The sequence below is a fragment of the Phocoena phocoena genome, chromosome 9 (genome assembly GCF_963924675.1).
Source record: "Phocoena phocoena chromosome 9, mPhoPho1.1, whole genome shotgun sequence".
In the NCBI taxonomy this organism is placed as follows: domain Eukaryota; kingdom Metazoa; phylum Chordata; class Mammalia; order Artiodactyla; family Phocoenidae; genus Phocoena; species Phocoena phocoena.
This window is the reverse complement of record NC_089227.1, coordinates 456,052-478,911: the sequence shown is the minus strand read 5'-3', so window position 1 is coordinate 478,911 and position 22,860 is coordinate 456,052. Positions and strand designations below refer to the sequence as shown.

The 22,860-nt window shown below is 43.4% G+C and overlaps 1 protein-coding gene across 2 annotated transcripts in view; it reads left to right on the top strand.

The window, feature by feature from the left end:
- HUS1 (HUS1 checkpoint clamp component) overlaps positions 1-17,304 on the top strand; it is a 29,643-nt gene extending 12,339 nt beyond the window's left edge. Inside the window, exons 6-8 of one of the 2 annotated variants that reach the window (XM_065884139.1) lie at positions 2,930-3,029; positions 15,888-16,007; positions 17,177-17,259. In XM_065884139.1, coding sequence (XP_065740211.1) covers positions 2,930-3,029; positions 15,888-16,007; positions 17,177-17,259 — 303 coding nt within the window. Of the gene's footprint in view, positions 1-2,929; positions 3,030-15,887; positions 16,008-17,176 lie in introns of both variants that reach the window. The other variant, XM_065884140.1, reaches the window with a different exon arrangement.
- The last annotated feature ends 5,556 nt before the right edge of the window (positions 17,305-22,860 follow it).

Genomic DNA, 22,860 nt, shown 5'->3' with positions numbered 1-22,860 from the left:
TTCTGCTCTGCCTGCCTTGATGTTGATCCAGTTGTCAGGCTGGGAGCTTCCTCTGAGGATAACCTGGGGACCTCCAGAGAGGTTTGAGAGGCCCAGGAGAGAAAAGGCAGGGCGAGTAAGTCAAGGATCCGATTGTTTGTTCTTTTGGTCCAAGGGAAATGAGTCAGCAAAGTCGCTTAGATAAAATCATCAGAGGTGTTTTCCTCTTCCCTGGAGTGTTTAAAAGCCAGAATTTTGTGGAAGTGGCTACTGCACTGTGAAATACTAAGGGGAAAGTTATCAAGCATATGGAAATTTGGAGTAGCCAAATGCATAACGAGATCTACTTGAGTAATCAGAATTCTGTGTCTGAAGATTACAGGCAAGAGAACTAAGGAAAATGACTAGGACTTAACACATTAAAAATATCCCTGTCCCGTCAGATGCCCCAGCGGCCCTTGACGAGATGCCATCCTTACCTTACTTCCTTTAATGAGAGACGTGGCCAGTGGGGGTGGGTTGCGTGTACGACTCAGGTAGGAACAGAAAAAACAGGCATGGACTGACAGGAGTCTCCGCCAGGTTTTAAGGCATTGGGATCCCCTCCAACCAAATGCCAGTTCTGGTTCAGGAGGTCTGCGGTGGGGTCAGCCCGAGTTTCTGACGGGTGCGCAGGGATGCTGTTGCTGTGGTGGACACGTGGGTCGGCGGCGCTTGGTGGTCGGAGCGGTGCTCTGTTGCTTACACCTTACACGTTGTCTCAGCCTCACGGGAGCCGAGTCCTTGCAGCCACCCTGGGCCCCCCGCTGAGCGGTGCGCCCCGGTGCTGGGTGTTATCCAGCACGGGAATGGCAGCCTAACTGTCACAGTGGCTCTGTGACTTTTTGTGAATCGAGATCATTTATGTTAGGTTCCCAGTGCGTTTAGCCACTCTTCCGTAAATGGTGGGTAATTGTCATTTGGGGAATCTCCGAAAGAGGTAGGACTTTGTCCAAGTCCCTAAGAAGCAAAGTATGTTGATGTGGCTCTGGCCATCGCTCACAAAATAAACACGGCGACCAGTGTTCAGAGTGTCGCTCCTGAACTCCCTTGGCAAGTTCTGTTTGAACGCTGCCCACACCAGGCACCGGGTGTGGTCAGAGGCGTGGAGCTACTGTTTGATCACTCAGGCGGTGGGGATGTGAAGAAAGTTGTGAGTGTTTGAAGTCTGGAGTGAATCTAGAACCTTGCAAGCTGCCTTCTTGAATAAATCTGTATTTATATAAAACCTGTTTTTCAAAAGCGGGGAGAATCTACAGGTAGACAGTGAGTGTGTGCTTACTCAAAGCAGACGGGCCTGTGTTATGTGTTAGCTTTAGAGTCCCAGTAAGCACAAGGATTGTTTTACATAGTCAAGTATTGTGTCCGGATAAGAGAGCAGGCTTAGAAACATCACCGTGTGTTTCTGGGTAGTGAAAGAATAATGAATTCTTCTCATTCAGAGGTACGTTTACTAGATGATGCAGCAAGGAAATGTAGAGGCTGTTTTCTGTGTAACGTCAAAGCCTTAGAAATGAGAGCTCACTCAAGTTAAAAACATTTTTTGATTTTGTCACTAGGATGGAAACTATTCAGAGTTCACTGATTTTAAGGAACAAGAATAAGGTCTACTAGGTGACACTCGGAAGTAAATCTGTGTGAGATTTAGCTGCAGCTGAGCCCTGCGGAGCAGGCCGTGCTCCGCTCACCCACGGCCTCTGCCCCTCTTGCCGCGCCTCTGGAATGGCTCCTCGGCCAGATGACCACCATCACCTGCGGCGGCTCGGTGGCCTCTTGCATTGTTGGTTGAGCAAAATGCTGGCTTGCATGCTGCTGCACGGGCTTTCCGAAGACCTGCCAGGCTTTAGAGATGGCCAGATACCGACGGTAAAAGGCGAAATGCAGCGTGCCCTGGGCAGATTGCCCAAATCTTGGTACCTGTATCACGTCGTGGTACCTGTATCTTTCTCTGAACTTCATTTCTAGATTCTGTCCCGTTTATAGACCCTGTTGGTTGGTGGAGGGCAGAGCTTGAAAGGAAAGGGCCCCTCTGATCTTGGGAGAAGTTCCAGGCACTGTTGGGGCGGGGAGAGGTGTGGCCAGTAGGGGCCACGGCAATTGGTCACCAAGCCCAGCTGTCCTCTGAGTGTGGAAAGCCCAGCTACCACGGGTCCCTGCAGCTTGTTGGAGTCCTGGACGCCTGACGGCATCTTCGGGCCTTTCTGAATTTGGAAATCTCACTTCCCAATGTCTGAGTTTATTTTTCAGGTAGATGGTTATGTTCTCCTGATATTCTGAAGGCTTTCTGATTATGTGGAATTGGCAGTTGTAATAGATGGTTTGGTCCATTTATAAAGATAAGGCAGATGGGGCTTCCCTGGTGGCGCAGTGGTTGAGAGTCCTCCTGCCGACGCAGGGGATGCGGGTTCGTGCACCAGTCCGGGAAGATCCCACATGCCGCGGAGTGGCTGGGCCCGTGAGCCATGGCCTCTGAGCCTGCGTGTCCGGAGCCTGTGCCCCGCAACGGGAGAGGCCACAACAGTGAGAGGCCCACGTACTGCAAAATAAATAAATAAATAAAATAAGGCACGTGGTGAGCTTCTAACTTCACGTTCTCTTCCGGTTCTCCTCCCTCCGTTTTGCAGGAGTCACACAGTGTCTGTGTTGTCAGAGCTGCTAGCAGGGACCCCCAGCCCCACCTGTTCTCAGGTCTTCCCATGGCGCTCTGCACGCAGAGGGGCTGCTCTCCGGGGATTTCTGAGTCTCTGGCTCTCAGACCTTGTCTTCTTGCTGATGCCATGTGGGGCTTGGTGCTGTCAGGAGTGCCCTGGGTCTGGGGGGGCTACCTTGTCACCTGGTTTGTTGGAAGCTGATGTTCACTTTTTTTTTTCCTTTTTCCTTTTCGTAACACTGTAAAATACTCAATTTGCAGATTATTGAAGCAAACCTAAATGGAGAATTGAACTTGAAAATAGAAACTGAACTAGTATGTGTTACAACTCATTTTAAAGATCTTGGAAATCCTCCATTAGGTAAGTTTCCTGCTGGGTTATGTTTTGCTTTTGATAAATTGTTTCAGATGACATACCATACCGAGGTCTGTAGATGGAAAATGGTTGAACTTTGGGTGCCTGTGTTTCATGCTTGGGAAGGGAACAAATAATGGGGCTGGATCACTTGTTACTGCACTGTGGTGGGCAGGTGAGCCTCCTGGGCATGAGGAGCTGTGCCTCCACCAGTGGCTGAAGGGTGAGCCCTGGGGCTCCCTCGTTCCTCATCCATAAAACCTGGGCTTGGGCTCAGTCTCCAAGAGCCCTTCCAGCTCTTCACATCCTGTGCCTTCTCCCAAAGATTGTAGTTTCTCACGTGGGGTGGAGTTAGACATGTAGATGACACTCATTTTCTCCTACTTTTTTTGTGTGTGTATTAAAAAGTAAAAAGTTTTTCTTTCTTTCTTTCATTTTTTTCTTACATCTTTATTGGAGTATAATTGCTTTACAATGGTGTGTTAGTTTCTGCTTTATAACAAAGTGAATCAGTTATACATATGTTCCTATATCTCTTCCCTCTTGAATCTCCCTCCCACCCCCCTCCCTATCCCACCCCTCTAGGTAGTCACAAAGCACCGAGCTGATCTCCCTGTGCTATGCGGCTGCTTCTCACTAGCTATCCATTTTACATTTGGTAGTGTATATATGTCCATGCCACTGTCTCACTTTGTCACAGCTTACCCTTCCCCCTCCCTATATCCTCAAGTCCATCTTCTAGTAGGTCTGTGTCTTTATTACTCTTACCCCTAGGTTCTTCATGACCTTTTTTTGTTTCTTAGATTACATATATATGTGTTAGCATACGGTATTTGTCTTCTCTTTCTGACTTACTTCACTCTGTGTGACAGACTCTACATCCATCCACCTCACTACAAATAACTCAATTTCATTGCTTTTTATGGCTGAGTAATATTCCATTGTATATATGTGCCACATCTTCTTTTATTCATCCGATGATGGACACTTAGGTTGTTTCCATCTCCTGGCTATTATAAATAGAGCTGCAATGAACATTTTGGTACATGACTCTTTATGAATTATGGTTTTCTCAGGGTATATGCCCAGGAGTGGGATTGCTGGGTCATATGGTAGTTCTATTTGTAGTTTTTTAAGGAACTTCCATACTGTTCTCCATAGTGGCTGTACCAGTTCACATTCCCACCAGCAGTGCAAGAGTGTTCCCTTTTCTCCACACCCTCTCCAGCATTTATTGTTTCCAGATTTTTTGATGATGGCCATTCTGACTGGTGTGAGATGATATCTCATTGTAGTTTGGATTTACATTTCTCTAATGATTAATGATGTTGACCATTCTTTCATGTGTTTGTTGGCAATCTGAATATTTTCTTTGGAGAAATGTCTATTTAGGTCTTCTGCCCATTTTTGGATTGGGTTGTTTGCTTTTTTGTTATTGAGCTGCATGAGCTGCTTGTAAATTTTGGAGATTAATCCTTTGTCCATTGCTTTATTTGCAAATATTTTCTCCCATTCTGAGGGTTGTCGTTTGGTCTTGTTTATGGTTTCCTTTGCTGTGCAAAAGCTTTTAAGTTTCATTAGGTCCCATGTTTTTATTTTTGTTTTACTTCCATTTCTCTAGGAGGTGGGTGAAAAAGGATCTTGCTGTGATTTATGTCACAGACTGTTCTGCCTATGTTTTCCTCAAAGAGTTTGCTAGTTTCTGGCCTTAAATTTAGGTCTTTAATCCATTTTGAGTTTACTTTTGTGTATGGTGTTAGGGAGTGTTCTAATCTCATACTTTTACATGTACCTGTCCAGTTTTCCCAGCACCACTTACTGAAGAGGCTGTCCTTTCTCCACTGTACATTTCTGCCTCCTTTATCAAAGATAAGGTGACAATATGTGTGTGGGTTTATCTCTGGGCTTTCTATCCTGTTCCATTGATCAATATTTCTCTTTTTGTGCCAGTGCCATACTGTCTTGATTACTGTAGCTTTGTAGTATAGTCTGAAGTCAGGGAGCCTGATTCCTCCAGCTCCATTTTTTGTTCTCAAGATTGCTTTGGCTATACGGGTTTTGTTGTGTTTCCATACAAATTGTGAAATTTTTTGTTCTAGTTTTGTGAAAAATGCCAGTGGTAGTTTGATAGGGTTTGCATTGAATCTGTAGATTGCTTTGGGTAGTAGAGTCACTTTCACAATGTTCATTCTTCTAATCCAAGAACATGGTATATCTCTCCATCTATTTGTATTATCTTTAATTTCTTTCATCAGTGTCTTATAATTTTCTGCATACAGGTCTTTTGTCTCCTTAGGTCAGTTTATTCCTAGATATTTTATTGTTTTTGTTGCCGTGGTAAATGGGAGTGTTTTCTTGATTTCACTTTCAGATTTTTCATCATTACTGTATAGGAATGCCAGAGATTTCTGTGCATTAATTTTGTATCCTGCTACTTTACCAAATTCAATGATTAACTGTAGTAGTTTTCTGGTAGCATCTTTAGGATTCTCTGTGTATAGTATCATGTCATCTGCAAACAGTGACAGCTTTACTTCTTCTTTTCTGATTTGGATTCCTTTTAATTCCTTTTCTTCTCTGATTGCTGTGGCTATAACTTCCAAAACTATGTTGAATAAGAGTGGTGAGAGTGGGCAACCTTGTCTTGTTCCTGATCTTAGTGGAAATGCTTTCAGTTTTTCACCATTGAGGACGATGTTGGCTGTGGTTTTGTCATGTACGGCCTTTATTATGTTGAGGAAAGTTCCCTCTATGCCTACTTTCTGGAGGGTTTTTTATCATAAATGGGTGTTGAATTTTGTTGAAAGCTTTCTCTGCATCTATTGAGATGACCATATGGTTTTTCTCCTTCAATTTGTTAATATGGTGTATAACATTGATTGATTTGCATATATTGAAGAATTCTTGCATTCCTGGAATAAACCCCACTTGATCATAGTGTATGATCCTTTTAATTTGCTGTTGGATTCTGTTTGCTAGTATTTTGTTGAGGATTTTTGCATCTATGTTCATCAGTGCTATTGGCCTGTAATTTTCTTTGTGACATCCTTGTCTGGTTTTGGTATCAGGGTGATGGTGGCCTGGTAGAATGAGTTTGGGAGTGTTCCTCCCTCTGCTATATTTTGGCAGAGTTTGAGAAGGATAGGTGTTAGCTCTTCTCTAAATGTTTGATAGAATTCGCATGTGAAGCCATGTGGTCCTGGGCTTTTGTTTGTTGGAAGATTTTAAATCATAGTTGCAATTTCAGTGCTTGTGATTGGTCTGTTCGTATTTTCTATTTCTTCCTGATTCAGTCTTGGCAGCATTGTGCATTTCTACAAATTTGTCCATTTCTTCCAGGTTGTCCATTTTATTGGCATAGAGTTGCTTGTAGTAATCTCTCACGATCCTTTTTATTTCTGCAGTGTCAGTTGTTACTTCTCCTTTTTCATTTCTAATTCTATTGATTTGAGTCTTCTCCCTATTTTTCTTGATGAGTCTGGCTAATGGTTTATCAATTTTGTTTATCTTCTCAAGGAACCAGCTTTTAGTTTTATTGATTTTTTGCTATCATTTCCTTCATTTCTTTTTCATTTATTTCTGATCTGATCTTTCTGATTCCTTTCTTTCTGCTAACTTTGAGGATTTTTTTTCGTTCTTCTTTCTCTAATTGTTTTAGGTGCAAGGTTAGGTTGTTTATTTGAGATGTTTCCTGTTTCTTAAGGTAGGATTGTATTTCTATAAACTTCCCTCTTAGAACTGCTTTTGCTGCATCCCATAGGTTTTGGGTCATCCTGTCTCCATTGTCATTTGTTTCTAGGTATTTTTTGATTTCCTCTTGGATTTCTTCAGTGATCACTTCGTTATTAAGTAGTGTATTGTTTAGCCTCCGTGTGTTTGTATTTTTTACAGATCTTTTCTTGTAATTCTTATCTATTCTCATAGCATTGTGGTCGGAAAAGATACTTGATACAATTTCAATATTCTTAAATTTACAAAGGCTTGATTTGTGACCCAAGATATGATCTATCCTGGAGAATGTTCCATGAGCACTTAAGAAAAATGTGTATTCTGTTGTTTTTGGATGGAGTGTCCTATAAATATCAATTAAGTCCATCTTGTTTAATGTATCATTTAAAACTTGTGTTTCATTATTTATTTTCATTTTGGATGATCTGTCCATTGGTGAAAATGGTATGTTAAAGTCCCCTACTATAAATGTGTTACTGTCGATTTCCCCTTTTATGGCTGTTAGTATTTTTCTTATGTATTGAGGTGCTCCTATGTTGGGTGCATAAATATTTACAGTTGTTATATCTTCTTCTTTGATCAATCCCTTGATCATTATGTAGTGTCCTTCTGTGTCTCTTCTAATAGTCTTTATTTTAAAGTCTATTTTTTCTGTTATGAGAATTGCCACTCCAGCTTTCTTTTGATTTCCATTTGCATGGAATATCTTTTTCCATCCCCTCACTTTCAGTCTGTATGTGTCTCTAGGTCTGTCATGGGTCTTTTTTAGACAGCATATATATGGGTCTTGTTTTTGTATACATTCAGCCAGTCTGTGTCTTTTGGTGGGAGCATTTAATCCATTTACATGTAAGGTAATTATCGATATGTATGTTCCCTTGACCATTTTCTTAATTATTTTGGGTTTGTTATTGTATGTCTTTTTCCTTCTCTTGTATTTCTTGCCTAGAGAAGATCCTTTAGCATTTGTTATAAATCTGGTTTGGTGGTGCTGAACTCTCAGCTTTTGCTTGTCTGTAAAGATTTTAATTTCTCCATCAAATCTGAATGAAATCCTTGCTGGGTAGAGTAATATTGGTTGTAGGTTTTTCTCCTTCATCACTTTAAATATGTCCTGCCAGTCCCTTCTCGCTTGCAGAGTTTCTGCTGAAAGATCAGCTGTTAACCTTATGGGGATTCCCTTGTGTGTTATTTGATGTTTTTCCCTTGCTGCTTTTAATATGTTTTCTTTGTATTTACTTTTTGATAGTTTGATTAATATGTGTCTTGGTGTGTTTCTTTTTAGATTTATCCTGTATGGGACTCTCTCTGCTTCCTAGACTTGATTAACTATTTCCTTTCCCATATTAGGGAAGTTTTCAACTAAAATCTTCTTCAAATATTTTCTTAGTCCCTTTCTTTTTCTCTTCTTCTTCTGGAACCCCTATAATTCCAATGTTGGTACGTTTAATGTTGTCCCCGAGGTCTCTGAGACTGTCCTCAGTTCTTTTCATTCTTTTTTCTTTATTCTGCTCTGCAGTAGTTATTTCCACTATTTTCACTTCCAGGTCACTTATCCGTTCTTCTGCCTCAGTTATTCTGCTATTGATCCCTTCTAGAGTATTTTTAATTTCATTTGTTGTGTTGTTCATCATTGCTTGTTTCCTCTTTAGTTCTTCTAGGTCCTTGTTAAATGTTTCTTGCATTTTCTCCATTCTATTTCCAATATTTTGGATCATCTTTACTATCATTATTCTGAATTCTTTTTCAGGTAGACTGCCTGTTTTCTCTTCATTTGTTAGGTTTGGTGGGTTTTTATCTTGCTCCTTCATCTGCTGTGTGTTTTTCTGTCTCTCATTTTGCTTATCTTACTGTGTTTGGGGTCTCCTTTTTGCAGGCTGCAGGTTCGTAGTTTCTGTTGTTTTTGGTGTCCGTCCCCAGTGGCTAAAGTTGGTTCAGTGGGTTGTGTGGGCTTCCTGGTGGAGTGGACTAGTGCCTGTGTTCTGTTGGATGAGGCTGGATTTTGTCTTTCTGGTGGGCAGGTCCACGTCTGGTGGTGTGTTTTGGGGTGTCTGTGGACTTATTATGATTTTAGGCAGCCTCTCTGCTAATGCGTGGGGTTGTGTTCCTGTCTTGCTAGTTATTTGGCATAGGGTGTCCAGCACTGTAGCTTGCTGGTTGTTGAGTGAAGCTGGATGCTGGTGTTGAGATGGAGATCTCTGGGAGATTTTCGCCGTTTGATATTACGTGGAGCTGGGAGGTCTCTTGTGGACCAGTGTCCTGAAGTTGGCTCTCCCACCTCAGAGGCACAGCACTGACTCCTGGCTGCAGCACCAAGAGCCTTTCATCCACATGGCTCAGAATAAAAGGTAGAAAAAGTAGAAAGAAAGAAAGGAAGGGAGGGAGGAAGGGAATAAAAGAAAATAAAATAAAGTAGGGTAAAATAAAACAAAGTTATTAAAATAAAAATAATTATTAAGAAAAAAATTTTTTAAAAAAGTAAATAAAACAAAACAAAGCAAAAAAACCCCGACGGATAGAACCTTAGGACAAATGGTGAAAGCAAAGGTATACAGAGAAAATCTCACACAGAAGCATATACATACACACTCACAAAAAGAGGAAAAGGGGAAAAAATAATAAATCTTGCTCTCAAAGTCCACCTCCTCAATTTGGGATGGTTTGTTGTCTATTCAGGTATTCCACAGATGCAGGGTACATCAAGTTGATTGTGGCGATTTAATCAGCTGCTCCTGAGGCTGCTGGGAGAGATTTCCCTTTCTCTTCTTTGCTTGCACAGCTCCGGGGGCTCAGCTTTGTATTTGGCCCCGCCTCTGCGTGTAGGTTGCCAGAGGGCGTCTGTTCTTTGCTCAGACAGGACGGGGTTAAAGGAGCAGCTGATTCGGGGTCTCTGGCTCACTGAGGCTGGGGGAATGGGAGGGACATGATGCGGGGCGAGCCTGTGGCGGCAGAGGCCAGCTTGACGTTGCACCAGCTTTAGGTGCACCGTGAGTTATCTCTGGGAAGTTGTCCCTGGATCCTGGGACCCTGGCAGTGGCGGGGTGCACAGGCTCCCCGGAACGGAGGTGTGGATAGTGACCTGTGCTCGCACACAGGCTTCTTGGTGGCGGCAGCAGCAGCCTTAGTGTCTCATGCCCATCTCTGGGGTCCGTGCTGTTAGCTGCAGTTCGCTCCCCTCTCTGGAGCTCCTTTAAGCAGCGCTCTTAATCTGCTCTCCTCACGCACCAGGAAACAAAGAGGGAAGCAAAAGTCTGTTGTCTCTTTGGCAGATCCAGACTTTTCCCCAGACTCCCTCCGGGCTAGCCGTGGTGCACTAACTCTGTGCAGGCTGTGTTCATGCCGCCAACCCCAGTCCCTGTTACGTTATTTATAATAGCAAATCACCTGCTAATGTTGGAGGGTCTCCTGCAGAGGTGGGGGGTGGCTGTGCCTCACCATGGGGACAAGGACATTGAGAGGAGAAGTTCTGGGAAGTACTCCTTGGCGTGAGCCCTCTCATTTTTTTTTTTTAATTGTTGGAATATAGTTGCCTTACAGTGTTGTGTTAGTTTCAGGTGTATGGCAGAGTGATTCAGTTATATATATGTGTGTGTGTGTGTGTGTACATATATATATATATATATGTACACACACACACACACATATTTCTTTTTCTGATTCTTGTCCCGTATAGGTTATTACAGAGTACTGAGTGTAGTTTCCTGTGCTATACAGTAGGTCCTTGTCATTTATTTTATATATACTGGTTTATATACATTAATCCCAAACTCCTGGTTTATCCATCCCCTTCACCTATTCACTTCTGTTTTAGGGAGTGTCCTAATTTCATTCTTTTACACGTGGTTGTCCAGTTTTCCCAGCAGCATTTATCGAAGAGACTGTCTTTTCTCCATTGTATATTTTGGGATTCTTTATAAAAGATTAATTAACCACAGGTATGTGGGTTTATTTCTGGACTTTCCATCCTCTTCCATTGATCTGTGTTTCTGTTTTTGTGCCAGTACCTTACTGTTTTGATGACTGTAGCTTTGTACTATAGTCTGAAGTCAGAGAGCCTGATTCCTCCAGGTCCATTTTTGTTTCTCAAGATTGCTTTGGCTATTTGGGGTCTTATTTGTTCCCATCCAAATTTTAAAATGTTTTTTTCTAGTTCTGTGAAAAATGTCATTGGTAATTTGATGGGGATTGCATTGAGTCTGTAGATTGCCTTAGGTGGTATAGTCATTTTAATTCTTCCAGTCCAGGAGCATGGTATATTTTTCTATCTGCTTGTGTCATCTCTGATTTCTTTCATCAACGTCTTATAGTTTTTGGAGTGCAGGTTTTTGCCTCCTTAGGTAGGTTTATTCCTAGGTATTTTATTCTTTTTGATGCAATGATAAATGGGATTGTTCCCTTAATTTTTCTTTCTGATCTTTCATTGTTAATGTGTAGAAATGCAACAGATTTCTGTGTATTAATCTTGTGTCCTGCAACTTTACTGAATTCATTGATGAGCTCTAGTAGTTTTCTGGTAGCATCTTTAGGATTTTCTATGTATAGAATCATGTTATATGCAAACAGTGACAGTTTTACTTTTTTTCCAATTTGGATTCCTTTTATTTCTTTTTCTTCTCTGATTGTTCTGGCTAGGTCTTCCAAAAGTATGTTGAAAAAACGTGGCAGAAGTGGACATCCATATCTTGTTCCTGATCTTAGAGGAAATGCTGTCAGCTTTTCACCATTGACTATGATGTTAGCTGTGGGTTTGTCATATATGGCCTTTATTATGTTAAGGTAGGTTTCCTCTGTGCCCACTTTCTGGAGAGTTTTTATCATAAATGGTGTTGAATTTTGTCAGAAGCTTTTTCTGCTTCTGTTGATGCATGTTGGGATGATCATATGGTTTCTTTATTTTTTGTTAATGTGGTATATCACACTGATTGTTTTGTGGATATTGAAAATTCTTTGCATCCCTGGGATAAATCCCACTTGGTCATAGTGTATGATCCTTTTAATGTGTTTTTGGATTCTTTTTGCTAGTATTTTGCTGAGGATTTTTGTGTCTATGTTCATCAGTGATATTGGCCTGTAATTTTCTTTTTTTGGTATCTTTGGTTTTGCTATCAGGGTAATGGTGGCCTCATAGAATGAGCTTGGGAGTGTTCCTTCCTTTGCGAATTTTTGGAAGAGTTTCAGAAGTATAGGTGTTAACTCTCCTCCTCTTTGTGTTTGATAGAACACACCTGTGGTCCTGGACTTTTGTTCATTGGAAGATTTTTAGTCACAGTTTCAAATTCAGTACTCCTGATTTGTCTGTTCATATTTTCTGTTTCTTCCTGGTTCAGTCTTGGGAGATTGTACCTTTCTAAGAATTTTTCCATTTCTTCTAGGTGGTCCATTTTATTGGCGTATAGTTGCTTGTAGTAGTCTCTTACGATCCTTTGTATTTCTTTGGTGTCTGTTGTAACTTCTCCTTTTCCATTTCTAATATTATTGATTTGGATCATCTCCCTTTTTTTCTTGATGAGTTTGGCTAAAGGTTTATCACTTTTGTTTATCTTTTCAAAGAACCAGCTTTTAGTTTCATCTTTTCTACTTCCTTCATCTGTAGTTCATTTATTTGTGCTGTGATCTTTATGATTTCTTTCCTTCTACTAACTTTGGGTTTTGTTTGTTCTTTCTCTATTTGCTTGTTTTCATATCCACTCAGCCAGTCTGTGTCTTTTAATTGGAGCATTTAATCCATTTACATTCAAGGTAATTACTGGTATGTATGTTCTTATTGCCATTTTGTTAATTGTTTTGTGTTTGTTTTTGTCGGTTTTTTTTCTTCCCTTCCTCTTTTGTTCTCATGTGATTTGATGGCTGCCCTTAGTGTTGTGTTTGGATTCCTTTTTCTTTTTTGTGTGTATATGTATTGTAGATTTTTGGTTTGCAGTTTCCATGATGTTTTGATATGGCAGGCTACATTTATACAAAACTGTACTCTGTCTTCTTATGATTGCTGGTTTTCATGTCATATTTGTGTGTGGATGATTTCCTACTTTTACTGTATGCTTGCCTTTACCAGCGAGCTTTACCATTCCTCATTTTCTCATTTCTAGTTGTGACCTTTTCTTTTTCCCCTAGAGAACTTCATTTAGCATTTGTTGCAAAGCTGGTTTGGTGATGCTGAATTCTTTAAGCTTTTGCTTGTCTGTAAAGCTTTTGATTTCTCCACTGAATCTGAACAAGAGCCTTGCTGGGTATTCTTGGTTATAGGTTTTCCCTTTCATCACTTGAAATATATTGTGCCACTCCCTTTCTGGGCCGCAGAGTTTCTGGTGAGAAATAAACTGATAACCTTATGGGGATTCCCTTGTATGTTATTTGTTGCTTTTCCCTTGTTGCTTTTAATATTTTTTTCTTTGTCTTTTATTTCTGTCAACTTGATTACAGTGTGTCTCGGCAAGTTCCTCCTTGGGTTTGTCTTGTATGGGACTCTGCGCTTCCTGGACTTGGGTGACTGTTTCCTTTGCCAGGTTAGGGAAGTTTTCAGCTATTATCTCTTCAAATACTTTCTCAGACCCTTTCTCTCTCGCTTCTCCTTCTAGGACACTTATAATGGGAATGTTGGTGTTTTTAACATTGTCCCAGAGGTCTCTTAAATTGTCCTCATTTCTTTTCATTCTTTTTTCTTTATTCTCTTGTGCAGCAGTGATTTCCCACCATTCTGTCTCCCAGTTCACTTATCTGTTCTTCTGCCTCATTTACTCTGCTATTGGTTCCTTCTAGTGTATTTTTCATTTCAGTTATTCAATTGTTCTACTCTGTTGTTTATATCTTTTAGCTGTTTGTTAAACATTTCTTGTCTCTTCTCGGTGTGTGCTGCCATTCTTTTTCAGAGATCTTGAAACACCTTTACTGTCATCACTCTGATTTCTTTTTCAGGTAGATTGTCTATCTCCACTTAACGTAGTTGTTCTTCTGGGGTTTTATCTTGTTCCTTCATCTGGAACATATTCCTCTGCTGTCCCATTTTGTCTAACTTTTTGTGTTTGCGATCCCACAGGCTGCGGGATTGTAGTTCCTCTTGCTTCTGATTTCTGCCCCCTGGTGGGTGAAGCTGGTCTAGAGGCTTGTGCAGGTTTCCTGGTGGGAGGGATTGGTGCTTGCCCACTATCAGGTGGAGCTGGGTCTTGTCCATCTGGTGCGCAGGGACTTGTGGAGGGGTGTGTTTTGAGGTGGCTGTTGACTTAAGATGACTAGGCAGCGTGTCTGCTGATGGGCGGGGCCATTCCCCCATCCTGTTGCTTGTTTGTGTTGAGGTGTCCCAGCACTGGAGCCTAAGGCTGTTGGGTGGGGCCGGGTCTTGGTGCCTCCAGGAGAGCTCACGCAGATGAGTACTCAGTGTTACCTCTGCCACCAGTGTCCTTTTCTCCGCAAAAGTGAGCCACAGCCGCCCCCCACTTCCTCGGGAGACCCTCCAAGGCCAGCGGGTAGGTCTGGCCCAGGCTGATATGAAGTCACTGCATTTTCCCCTGGGTCCTGGTGTGCATGAGACTATGTGTGCACCCTTCAAGGATGGAGTCTCTGTTTCCCCAGTCCTGTGGAGCTCTTGTACTCAAGCCCCACTGGCCTTCAAAGCCAGGTGCTCTGGGGGCTCCTCCTCCCGATGCTGGGCCCCCAGGCTGGGGAGCCTGATGTGGGGCTCAGAATTCTCCCTCCTCTGGGAGAACCTCTGGGATAATAGTTATTTTCCAGTTTGTGTGTCGCCCACCCAGCCGTTGTAGGATTTGATTGTATTGTGAATGTGCCCCTCCTACCATCTCCTTGCGGCTTTTTCTTTGTCCTTGGATGTAGAATATCATTTTGGTAGGTTCTATTCTTTTTCTGTTGATGGTTTTTCAGCAGTTAGTTGTGATTTTGGTGTTTTCGTGAGAGGAGGTAAGGAGGTGTGCTCAAGTCCTACTCCACTATCTTATCTCCAACCCCACCCACTTTTCCTACTTTACTGTCTTTGGTACTTACAGAACTATATTAGCAAATATTAGCTTTTCGTGCATCATCAAATTTCTTGTCCCATACAAGGTGGTAAGGGACTAGGAATCAGTTCAGCAAGCAGTGGATGAGGGGGTGGTTGAGCAGATCGGCTCAGGAGTCAGAGCCCTGTGCTGTGGAGCTCACGGTGGTGGGCAGGCTGTGGGAGGGAAGCTCCAGCAGGGAGCGAGGCAGAGGCCCTGGGGACGGTGCTCACTCTGTGAAGGCTGTTTTAGTCACTCGTGTGTTCCAAAGTAGATCTAGTAAGGCTCCTGCCACTTTTAGAATTAAAATTCGTTACTACAAGTTTGCTTATTAGAGACACGTTGTAGCTTACCGTTGCGAGGGAATTTTACTTCCTAGTGGTGGGCATGCTTCTGGAGCAAAGTGAAATCCATGTGAATAAAGCTTTGACGACAGTTGTATGAAATGACTTATTTTGGTGTTCCTCATTTTGTTTATTTTAATAAGTAACAAAGAGGGTCTTTGATACCTTCCCAGAGATGAAAGGATGTTTTCTTCCCATTCATTCCACTTTATAATGAGAGGCCTTGCTTTAGATGTATATGGTCTTTTTTCTTTTTGGGGTTTTTATTTGGCCATGCCATGAGGTATGCGGGATCTTAGTTCCCCGACCAGGGATTGAACATGGGCCCTCAGCAGTGAAAGTGCAGGGTCCTAACCACTGGACCACCTGGGAAGTCCTGTATATGTTTCTAAGAGAAACTGTTTTCTTTGACCTTAAGAAGGAGATTGGGTCATATTTCAGGTCCCTATAATCGAAGATTCCCTGTACATTAGCGTAGTATTTTTGTGGGGCTGTGACTCTTGTGGGATCTTAGTTCCCTGACCAGGGATTGAACCCTGGCCCTCAGCAGTGAAAGCATGGAGTCCTAACCACTGGACCGCCAGGGAATTCCTGTAGCATAGCATCTTAAAAGAGTCAGTACTTAATAAATGTTTGTTTAGTGAGTGATTGCATTTATATCATGCAGTATTTCTCTAGGCTGCTAAAGTGAGTGGTCATGTAAATCATTTATTTAAATGATTTATTGATAAACAGTCATCGTACGATCTCTGGGTTCCCTGTTCCACTTGAAGATAATTGTATCTTAAAATATTCTGTCATTTTAGCTTCTGAAAATGCTTCTCAAGATAGAAACTCAGAACAAATGGCTGAAGTGCACATAGACATTAGGAAGCTCCTACAGTTCCTTGCTGGACAACAAGTAAATCCTACAAAGGCCACATGCAGTAAGTTTGCATTTTGATTCGTTTTTCACACTTCAAGTACTTTAATCAACTGTAGTCTTAAGCGTTGTGTGCAGTTTCGTAAATGCAGGGAACAGCTCAGTCACTGGTGGACTCCAGTTTTCTGGGGTGGTCGGGTATTTGGGTTTTCCCGGCCAATGGGTGTGGGCTGCTTTGCCTGGCGTCATGTGTGAGTCTGCACCTGGAGAGAAGCTGCATGTGGGCAGGGACATCCAGCCCAGTCTTGCTGTGTTTCTCTAACCTTACGTATGTGGAGTCTCTGATACCGCTGGGCTTGGATTTAAGTTTCCATCTCAAAGCATTTCTTTCCTTCCTGTGTCTGAGCCTGACTTGTTGCAGTAGTCCGGTGTCTTGCCATCTGTGCTTCCTCTTGACTCCTGACTTTTAACAGTGGTTGGCTCTGCTGCCCGCCTCTGGGGAGCTCTCCCCGCCACCCTCAGTCTCCACCGCCACCTCTGTGTGTGCAGCACGTCTTCTGAAGTGTCCTTCTGCTGGTCCCCTGTGTCCCTTCCCAACCTCCCATTCTCTTGGGACTGGTCTCTCAGCAGCCTGGGCATGTGCTCTTTGTTTGCCTTTCTCCTGCTGCCTGGCTCGTTCTAGCTTCAGCCAGCTTTCCTCAGGTGTGGCCTTCCCCATGGCTCCCCCTGCAGCTCCTGCCGTCGGTGGTGTGGCCCTGGCAGCTGGGCTGCTTTCATGCTGCGGCCACTCCTCTTCCTCTTGTCTGGCTTCTCTTTTTGGTCTTGGGCCCCATGCCTCGGTGCTCACCTTAGGCTGCATGGTGCCTGCCCTTGCAGGCTGCCTCCTGCTCTCTAACAAGGCCCTGCATGCTTGGCTCTTCTCAGCACACTCAGGGCACCTGCTGATGGGAAGCTGCTTTTTTCCTGGAAGGATGATGACTTGGGTACATGTGGCTTCTGGGAAGTCTGCCCTGTGGGTTTTTCCTTGGAGACCTTGGCCTGTTCCTCGGCAGCAGGTGAGCCAGCCTGGGCCAGGCCCCTGGTTTGGCATCGGCTGGGCCAGTTGAGACCAGTCACCTTGAGAGGGCCTGGGTGCTCCAGGAGAGGCTCGGGGGAGAAGCTGCTACAGTGTTCAGGGTTGAAAGTGTGTGTGTGGAATGGGTCTCGACGGTAATGGATTTCCTCTCTGCCTAGATATTGTGAAGAACAAGATTGTTCATTTTGACCTGCTCCATGAAGACGTCTCCCTGCAGTATTTCATCCCAGCGTTGTCGTAACCCCACCTATGGGATCGGGGAGCTCAGGGACTTTGGTCTGGACCCGAAGAGGCCATAGGGCGATGTGTTCTAAGTCATTTGTGTCTGTCCCCACAGCAGTGAAATCCTATGTATTTTTACTTTTCTTTCCCTTCTATAATATTTTAACTAGAAATTGAATTAATGAAACACAGTTGGATAAACATTTCTTCATATTATTTCTTTATTCTGTCTGCTTTGTTTTGCCTTTAAGACGTTGAAAACAAAAGTTAAAATTTATTTATTCATACTTTAAACTTTCTTATTAAAGTTGTAAAAATCCTCCTGTGTTTCGAATTGGTGTAGTAATCAAAATTGGCAAAGATAATGTTTGCTGAGCCTGGTACTTTTCCCCAAGGCACTGTCTCCAGCTCAGTATGTCACTGTGGGAACAGACCTGGGGCACTTAAGTTTCCGTGTGCTTGGAGCTCAAGAAGGTGAGGACGGCCCTCCTGCTACCTCTGTCCCACAGAGCGGACCCCGCAGAGCATCTTGGGGTCGGGCTGCACTTGGTGCGGCCTTGTCATGACGCCCATGGAGACTGGAGTTGGCCCCTGTGATGCCGTGAGGTGGTCCTGCTGCCCCAGCTCCCAGTGTCTCCCTGAGGCCGGTGTGGTCTCAGTTGTCATTTCACAGTTCTTTCTTCCACAGTGCATTGAGTCTGCCATTCTGGAAAGGGGAGAAGCAAACGAGACTTCCGTCAGGGTCAGTAGTCAGTGAGGACCCACATTTGTGTTTGGACGTCACAGCTGGTGCAGGTCCTGGCAGGCCTGCATTCTTACCCTCCCAAAGGCATCCTGCATCATAATTCCCGTCATGATTGAGTTGCACTTGTCCTGTGTGGGTGGACATCATAAACACCATCTCAGCATCACCCTGCAGAACTGAGAAATGAGGCAGTTGCTTAGGATAAGAGGAAGAAATGGAACATCAGCAAAACTGAAAAATTATTTTATGTCTTTTTCCTATTGTTTGGTAAAAACCAATGTATTTGGATGACTTCCAGTGCTCACTAATGTTAGTTCCAATGGGATGTAATATTTTGTTAAGCTAACACTTTAAAATCAGAATCAGGATATTTGAATTTTGAAGCCTGTCTCCTGTCTGTGGCTTATAGCAAATTAATTCCAGTTGCGGTGATAAAATTTAAAACTCATTACGTACAATGAAGCAACACTTGTAAGTAGTTTTATAAAACGGAGATTTCTGTTAAAATGTGGTAGCGACTCACCAATCTGGAAAACTAGCTATTTCTGATTGTTTAAATGATGATTTATAACGTATAATGAAGATAATCTAGGACTCTTTAGCCTAAGTTAATAGTAACGGAGCACATTTCCTCATCTGCATTACACAACATGCCTTCAAGTTTTGTCTCTCAAGAATTTAACATGCATCCTTTGGCCTCCCACTGCCTGGGGCCAGATATCATGGTGGTCCTGAGGAGGACGCGTGGGCAGGACCTGTCCCAATCAGAGCAGTACGGACCCTGCGGAGCTCAAGCGACCTGCCCTGCGCCACACCGCTGGTGGCAGGGGTGAGATTCGAACACAGGGATTCTGATTTCCCTTTCCCTCGCTTCTGCTACGTGACCAGAATAGAGAATAATAACGTTTCGGAGTTAACAGTAACCAACCATTTTGGGAATCTGGAAAGAACATCTTAGTTTTTTGTTTTTTTTTTAACATCTTTATTGGAGTATGATGGCTTTACATTGTTGTGTTAGTTTCTGCTGTATAACAAAGTGAATCAGCTATACATATACATATATCCCTATATCCCCTCCTTGTGTCTCCCTCCCACCCTCCCTATCCCACCCCTCTAGGTGGTCACAAAGCACTGAGCTGATCTCCCGGTGCTATGCGGCTGCTTCCCACTAGCTATCTGTTTTACGTTTGGTAGTGTATATATGTCCATGCCACTCTCTCACTTTGTCCCAGCTTACCCTTCCCCCTCCCCGTGTCCTCAAGTCCATGCTCTAGTAGGTGTGTGTCTTTATTCCCATCTTGCCCCTAGGTTCTTCATGACCATTTTTCTTTCTTTCTTTTCTTAGATTCCATATATATGTGTTAGCATATGATATTTGTTTTTCTCTTTCTGACTTACTTCACTCTGTATGACAGACTCTAGGTCCATCCACCTCACTACAGATAACTCAATTTTATCTCTTTTTCTGGCTGAGTAATATTCCATTGTATACATGTGCCACATCTTTATCCATTCATCTGTTGATGGACACTTAGGTAGTTTCCATGTCCTGGCTATTGTAAATACAGCTGCAGTGAACATTTTGGTACATGGCTCTTTTTGAATTATGGTTTTCTCAGGGTATATGCCCAATAGTGGGATTGCTGGGTTGTATGGTAGTTCTATTTTTAGTTTTTTAAGGAACCTCCATACTGTTCTCTATAGTGGCTGCACCAATTTACATTCCCACCAACAGTGCAAGAGGGTTCCCTTTTCTCCACACCCTCTTCAGCATTTATTGTTTCTAGATTTTTTGATGATGGCCATTCTGACCAGTGTGAGGTGACACCTCATTGTAACTTTGATTTGCATTTCTCTAATGATTAGTGATGCTGAGCATCCTTTCATGTGTTTGTTGGCAATCTGTATACCTTCTTTGGAGAAATGTCCGTTTAGGTCAGCTGCCCATTTTTGGATTGTGTTGTTTGTTTTTTTGATATTGAGCTGCATGAGCTGCTTGCATATTTTGGAGATTAATCCTTTGTCCGTTGTTCATTTGCACATATTTTCTTCCATTTTGAGGGTTGTCTTTTTGTCTTGTTTATGGTTGCGTTTGCTGGGCAAAAGCTTTTAAGTTTCATTAGGTCCCATTTGTTTATTTTTGTTTTTATTTCCATTTCTCTAGGAGGTGGGTCAAAAAGGATCTTGCTGTGATTTATGTCATAGAGTGAAGAATGTCTTAGTTTTAAATCTGCTATGATAAAGTAAGTTTACATACAATTTTTTTTTTTTTTTTTTTTGCGGTACGTGGGCCTCTCACTGCTGTGGCCTCTCCCGTTGTGGAGCACAGGCTCTGGATGTGCAGGCTCAGTGGCCATGGCTCACGGGCCCAGCCTATCCACGGCATGTGGGATCCTCCCAGACTGGGGCACGAACCCGTGTTCCCTGCATCGGCAAGCGGACTCTCAACCACTGCGCCACCAGGGAAGCCCTACATGCAATTTTTAAAATGTCATAAAACCAGATATAATTTCCCTCAGCTCTGCATAGTGTTCATTTAGGGAGACCTGATTTGGACTGTTTTATGGATGGCTCAGGTTTTCTCTGCATGGACGTGGCCGAAGGGGGCCTTCCTTGGAGTGGCGAAGCCGGGTCTCCTTCTGACTGTCCGCAAGTCTGGCAGCTCAGTGTCTGCCTTAGCCGTTGCTCCCGCAGAGCTGCTCAGAGCTGCTGAGTGAGGGTGGCCCCACCTCCCATGGGGGAGGTAGCAGACGTGGCGACCTGGCGAGACAACGGTGCTGCTGTACAGAACAAGTATCCCAGGGCAGAATATCACTAGGTCAGGAAATAGCAGTTTAGTCCGTTTAGAAGAAAGAATATAATTTGAGAAATTAACTTATTTCAAGACTGACATCTCCCGATGTTGAGGTCTCTTCTTAACCTGCTCTCTGGGTTTTAGAGACATGCTTTGGCTGGCTGCGATTGTGGAAGGAGCTGCCGTGTGGAGGGCTGTCCTGGGTGGTCCTGCTCAGGCCCACGTTGCTTTGGGAACATGTCTGGGCTAAGTTTGGGGGCCATCCTATATTGGGTCCGGGATGTCTAAGAATCCAAGCACCTCGTCCACCTCCCTGCGGAGCCCACCTGCCCACCGTGATCCCCAGGGCCTGGTGGAAGCGGCCTGGAACGTGGCCTCAGCATCGGTCCTGGGCTGGAATTCTGGCTCTGCCCCCGGAGCGGGAGGTGTTTGATGGCTTCGTGTCCTTGGCGGATGCTATCTGATGAGCAAGAGTGTCGTTTTGAAGAGATGCGGTTGTGTCCCTTTATGTGGATTCTAGTGGGGATTCGAAAGGAAGCTTGGGCGTTTCTGTGCTTTTACAGCTTCTTCTCAGTGCAGGGGATAAGAACCACCTGTTGTGAGGTGATCAGGGAGATAACGTCGTCCCCTCAGACACTGCTATGGGAGTGTGACTTGATAGCACTTTTTTTGGAGTCCAGTTTGGCATTTACTATATATGGAAAGCCTTAAAATGGTATGTACCGTTTGATTAAATACTCATTAAATACTCCTTATAGGAATTTACATACATATTCAAAGGTGTTTTTTATACTATTACACTGAAAAATACATGAAATAGGGGATTGGTTAAACAGTCTCTATTTCATACTCTGAAAGTAATGTTACAGGGACTTCCCTGGTGGTCCAGTGGTTAAGACTCTGCACGTCCAATGCTGGAGACGTAGGCTTGATGCACGGTCGGGAACTAAGATCCCACATGCCACGCAGTGTGACCAAAAAAATAAAAGTAGTGTTACAGAAAAAAATATACTGATATGGCAAAATGTTTATGACTTAAAGTTACAAAAGCAGACCAGGCATTAGTGTGTACCATCTGATCCCAGTTTGAAGAATACTAATGTACATGTGTATGTATGAGAAAAAGATTGGGGAGATAGGCACCAGTACTTAAACTTGGTTATTTCTGGATGTTTTATTTCAATTTTTGTAAATTAAGTATTTTCTAAAACCTTTATAATCTGCTTTGTGACAAAAACATTTTTAAGGGACTGAGTAATAATATTTATTATTTGAATGCAGTGCATAATCAACTGGCAGTTACAGTTTCCTGAATATTGGACTTTAGACTTAATTTTCATGGCACGTCCTTATTCACAAGTAGAAAACTAAACTTTTGTTTGTCATGTTGAAATTACCACGGGTTTGAAATACTGAGTCTGGATCAATATGGTAAGATCGCATCACAGAATAATCTCTTATCGTGGGCCCATCACGCATGAGGCTGAGTAAGTGTATGTAAGAAAGTCTTTGTAAGAGTTCAAGTTCCAGGCCAGGGGATTTGGGGAGACAGACTCCTGATGACATGAAAGAAGACCCCAGGGATAGCAGGGGAATAGGAGCCGCCCTGCTGAGAGCCAGGACTCTCTGTTGTCGCTGTCCCCGGAGTGAGCCGTGTTCTGACCATGCTCAGCGCAGAGGGAGCCCTGTGTCCACAGCCCGGACCTAGGGGAGACGCCGGCCCTTCCTGGCATCTGCATCCTGGGCTTACTAGAGAACAGCCTCTGGAGCAGTGACTGACGCGCTCCCCCGGTGGCGTGTAGAGGAAGTGCAGTTCTCGGCACTTTTCTAAACTGGGGATCTGGTCAGAACACGAGAAACGGTACTGTTCCTGTCAGTCTGCTGCTGCCCAGCCCTGTGTTTTAAACGGCTTCAACATTTAGGCACTTGGAAAGCACCTAGGAGCCTTCCTTAGGGAGGGAAACCTTCCTTAGGGTGAGGAACCCCAGGTCAGGCTTTCTGGGTGGAAGAGAAACCAAGGAACAGACAGTGACACCCCGACTGGGCCTGGGGCTCCCTCGTGAGCTGTGCTCTCTTTTGTT